This window comes from Anguilla rostrata, chromosome 10 (assembly GCF_018555375.3).
Source record: "Anguilla rostrata isolate EN2019 chromosome 10, ASM1855537v3, whole genome shotgun sequence".
NCBI lineage: Eukaryota > Metazoa > Chordata > Actinopteri > Anguilliformes > Anguillidae > Anguilla > Anguilla rostrata.
This window is the reverse complement of record NC_057942.1, coordinates 29,588,924-29,593,838: the sequence shown is the minus strand read 5'-3', so window position 1 is coordinate 29,593,838 and position 4,915 is coordinate 29,588,924. Positions and strand designations below refer to the sequence as shown.

General features: G+C 42.6%; 1 protein-coding gene across 4 annotated transcripts; it reads right to left on the bottom strand.

The window, feature by feature from the left end:
- Positions 1 to 537: 537 nt before the first annotated feature.
- Positions 538 to 3,868, bottom strand: fam151b (family with sequence similarity 151 member B). 4 transcript variants are annotated; one of them, XM_064296453.1, is made up of 5 exons: positions 3,749 to 3,868; positions 2,518 to 2,640; positions 2,172 to 2,331; positions 1,206 to 1,423; positions 538 to 710 (listed from the first exon to the last, which is right to left on the bottom strand). In XM_064296453.1, the coding sequence occupies exons 2-5, from the start codon at positions 2,633 to 2,635 to the stop codon at positions 553 to 555; spliced, it is 654 nt and encodes a 217-aa protein (XP_064152523.1). In that variant the 5' UTR covers positions 2,636 to 2,640; positions 3,749 to 3,868; the 3' UTR covers positions 538 to 552. The 4 variants fall into 4 exon arrangements, with proteins under 4 accessions (XP_064152523.1, XP_064152520.1, XP_064152521.1 ...); XM_064296450.1 differs by lacking the exon at positions 3,749 to 3,868 and adding an exon at positions 3,266 to 3,564; XM_064296451.1 differs by lacking the exon at positions 3,749 to 3,868 and adding an exon at positions 3,357 to 3,563.
- Positions 3,869 to 4,915: the final 1,047 nt, after the last annotated feature.

Genomic DNA, 4,915 nt, shown 5'->3' with positions numbered 1-4,915 from the left:
AGTTTTCATTACAATGAGCGGTCCAGCATTTGCCACTAATGACAGGAAAGGCTTATTTACAGCCAGACATGAGAGGATGCTTCATTTAGAACAGGTGCAGCCAATTAAGTGGAGCCTGGAGTTACACAGTTAGTGAATACACTTAACTGCCCAACCACCCCAAGATATTCTTTCTGATTGGTTCAGGCAGACAGCTGCAACATTACAACTGCAACACACCTCCATATTTCACTGGACACTTAAAACCACAGGTAATGGCGCATGAACATGCAGTCATAAACATTGTATGAGCCTTATTAAGCCCAATATTGAGCTTCCTCTACATAATTAACTCTTTAAGATGTAAGATCACAATATGGGATTAGAATGCTCTTAACTCGGCAATCACTACTGCCAATAGAAAGCAATGGAGTCCTAGAAGACTGACTTAGAATTAAAAAAAAAAAAACATTACATAAAACAAAAAACCTACTCTTCAAAGGGTTAAATTTTCACAATACAGAAACCCCAACCAACACAACGGGGCGACATGGAGTTAGCACTGTGGAAATGTCACACCTGCACGGGGGTGTACCTGTCAGACTGTTGCAGGAGCCAGCTGAGCTGGGCGTAGGACTGTGGGAGAAGAGCCGCTCGTACAGGGAAAGTGATTGGCTGCTTCAGAAGCCGACACACCTCCTCCATCTCACGAACCATCTCCCAGCTGTATCCTGCCATGGGACCACCAGCACAGGGTTAGAAACTAATGCTTAATACTACATGAGGTAGAATGAACATCAATATAAATAATACCAACTTGATATTGAGCTTCACAGCAAGAGACTAACTTTGGTTAGTTCATTCAACCACTCTTCCTTAAGACTCAAGAGTTCCTCAGTCAATCAGGCTGGCCCTGTGCTATTCAGTTCCATACTACTACTTTGCCTTTTTATTCCACTGCCCCGAGGAGTCTGTCAGCTAGGTACAATAAATCAAACCCACTGGAGAAAATCTGAGAGAGTCTTCAGTTTGAAATCACCACATTAGACACAGCTCTCAAAAAAAGCAAATCTCACTCACAGTACTTTTACTACCATACATGTTGCAATGTAGGTCCTGCATTAAATACTAAGACAGCACCATAAAGAAGACAAAATAAAAGCCTTGCTACTTGTTTCACCAGTGACGTTTCAGAGTAAGAGCCTGTGGGGAAACGGTAAGCTCACCGGGGTTGTCCGTGTTGGGACTCCAGCCCGTGGTCCAGCCGAGGGACAGAACATCACCGGGGTGCCCGGGCCCCACTGCCTCTAAGAAAGCCTGGGCTTCTAGAGGGGTCGCCTTCCCACCGGGACCAGGGAGAATATCCGCATTGATCCACACAGGAACGTGCAGCTGCGCCCGCACTTCCCCCAGCAGCTGCATAGAGGGCGCCACTGCCTGAAGGCTGCAATTTAGTTCAAGAAAATGAATGTGACGATATGGGAGTAGGTATCTACGGCTGACATTTAGGTACGGTGACCATCGGATTTCAAGAAAAGAGAACAGGGACCGGTGGGCATTATAAAGATAATACTAGGCTATTTGTTTATATATACGTAGGGAATAAACCAAGACGGGCTGTCCCGTTACTGGAAAATAATGTACAAAGGGGTGGTGATGCGCCCGAAGCAAAGCCTTATTATATGGTCTATGGAACGAGCAAAACCTAACCGGACATTTTAGAAATCAAGGAATTCCACCAGGACGGACATTTTCAGCCCCAAAACGAAATATCCAGGAAAAACAGTTTGCCTGGTCAGCCAAACTTAGGGTTTGGCCAACATTTCACCTTTTCCTGACTGCATAAACGTGTGTAAAGGCCTGTTCAAAACTGTCATAAAGGCAACTTAATGTGGCTGCCTTATCTTCAAAGCATTTAAATATCAGTCTGTAGTATTATTTGATAGTGAAATGGCTCCTCATTGTGGCATAACAGCCTTATGAAGCTTCTTACCAAACCAGGGTATTGAGTAAGATCATTTTTTTCCTTTTTCTGTTTTCTCTGTAAAGTGTATTTGGGACAGCATTTCAAAATAAATAAATAAAAAATTGGCAAATCACTTGAAAAGAAAGTAGCACTACAATCATTTTATCGTCATGTTATATTATAACAGAATAATATTCAGATATAATACAGATAGTACTATAACTACCTCTTGAAGTCTAATTTTATTCCCTTGCCAGACGCCATCACCTCCTTCAGCCAATCGCAGAAGGTGATGTCACTGTCGGTCTGAGGGGGATGGGCCATGATTGGCTCTTTGGGGTCGTGGCCTCTCATAATAATGTCCGCCTCAATCATTTGTGCAGAACCTCGAACAGAAAAGTAAAATTGAGCAGCAAAATTCAGTCCATCAGTGCAATTTTGCTAAAAGGTGTGAAATTTCTGTTAGCCCCGCACGGCAATTGAATCGCCGCGGTGGACAGAACACATAAAGGCACGCTAGAACCTCAGTCCCCGAGACAAATGATTCGTAGTCAAACTTTTTAATGTCTTACTTTTAAGTGCTTTGGTGATTTTGGCCTTGCTGTTGGCAGCATGGTACCACTCCACGTTCGCAGCATCTCTCTCTTTAATTTTCCCTTTGCTGAGATAGTCCAGCGTCTGTTCGCTCATCTTGCCTGTAAGCAGGTCAGTGTATCAGAATTAAGACGCTAATCACAGAAGCAAGATTGCAAGCGTTGTGGGACGTCAACCATGTCAGCTAACTAACCAGCTTTAAAATGAATCGTTCTGTCTGCACATTGGTCTGCACTCCCCCTTGGTAACTTTACTTGGCAATTAAGCTACTATAGACCACCGAAGTGTTGTCAGCTTTCAAGATCACTTCAGGTTCATTTTTTTTTTGGTTTACGACTAAAATGGATAGGATTTGTAGTTCCAGTTTACTAATCGTTTTGTCCTTTAAATATGTGAAACCGACACATTAGAAATTCAGCCGGGTAAATTCATTGTATGTGTTATCAACACCATCTAGGGTGCGAAACTGTTACACACTACGTAAACAAGTCGACATCCATATTAAATCGCAAGCTGTCTGGCAAAGTGATAAAACCGGAATTTCTTATTTGGGTAAAAACTGACGTCACACTTCGGTCGTCACTATGAAATTGCCAACCCCGATTCGAAATGTTGCTACACTGCACTGCATCTCGTACAAGCTAACCACAAATAAAGTTACGAGTGCAAAGACCAAAAGATCTTAAGATCGGACAGCAGACTGCTAACACTTAGCTTACTGCACACCTGAGTTGGGGAAACTCGGAATCTTGGTCTGTAACCTGTAAATAGTCCATGCTGCAACAACTACAATCAAGAAAACCGCGACGACGTGTACCCGGAAACGACGGGTCCAAAAGGGAGATCTTGCGCTCATAAAGATGCAGCTGTAAACCAAAGAGCGCAAATGGCTTCTCGGATTCCTTTTCGTTTAACTAGTTGGCTCAGTCATGCATATTTAACTAGACGGGGAAGAGCGCCTTCAGCTAACCACTCCAGTACTCCAATACTTGTGAATACCCGGAAGTAAGCCTGCACTGCGCATGTTCAGTGCATTTCGGTTCACAGCCTCAGCCACGAATGTAATGTCGCCCCCTGCTGATATCCGTGATTTTCATTCAAAAGCCAGTTTCTCCATTGGGCTCCATTCATTTGACAGCCAAAATGAAATACTTCCACACAAATATTCAACAAACTCCATGCAATATCAACATCATCACATGCCAGTACCTCAGACCAGTCCATCTCAATTTCAGCTCAAATATCTCCTTAGTTTATTTTCTGGTTTATTGAATCTTGACAGACTGGTGGTCTCCAAGACAAACTTTCCGTGTAGAGAATATCAATTTGTGGTAACAGAGTCCAATGTCCAAGAAACCTCCTCTGCTCTCACTGTCCAATGGCATTCTCTGATCCAGTAGTGAAGCGCTTACAACACATTTTCTAGTTTGTTGAGATATGAGCTGTTTTAGAACAAATGTTTTAGAAAAAATGAATTGGGATTTAAGCAGACCGTTTTCCCTAAGATGTAGGAGCAAATTGATATTAAAATCACATAAAATAATATTCTTTCTTCAATTAAAGGTTACTTTCACCACATTTTGAGTCCGTTTTCTTTGGAAGCCTATAGCATACCCCAACTTTGCCTTTAGTTTAAGGAAGAAATAGCTCCACCCACACTGTTTCAGCACAGTTTCCTGCATCTTTGCATATGGGTAGACAGCAATATTATTCCTAATAAACAAACACACCCCACCTTCATATCTGTTGCGATCCTGTCGATAGACTGTGTAAGTCTGATAGTCCTCATTTACTTTAATGGGCACTCCAATGTTTTGCACTCAACATGCGCAGTACAGGCTTACTTCTGAGGCTTGACAAGCTCAGGTTATCAGAAGGCGTGCTGTTTAGTTAGTTTAGTCAAATATGCATGTCTATGCTTTTTTTTGCCTGCTGATCCAACTTGAACTACACTTCTTTCACACACACTGGATGGTGGGAAATGTATGCTCTTCACTTGATCCTCTCCACAGATCCTCTCACAGAAGATCTCGGTAGTAAAAACAATGCAGGTAGCTAGCGCACACATACTCAGTGGTACACTGCTCCCATCCTGTAAATAGCTGGCCAAAACCAGCCCGAATACCATCCAGCTGCATTTCATGAGCAATGGCAGTCTGAGCAGTGGATGCACATGCAAATTGAGCGTCGATGTCACCAATTTGTCATTTTCAAATGCAGAGTTTTCAGAATCAGATGTTAACTTTGTCTCTCGGTGAAAAAAACTACTGCATGCATGAAATCATTTGGAATGGAGACAGTACTCTGTCAACTACAGTCATAAAGACATTGAGTTTGTAATGCAAACTTCCCAGCAATTGAAACGGCCACACAATA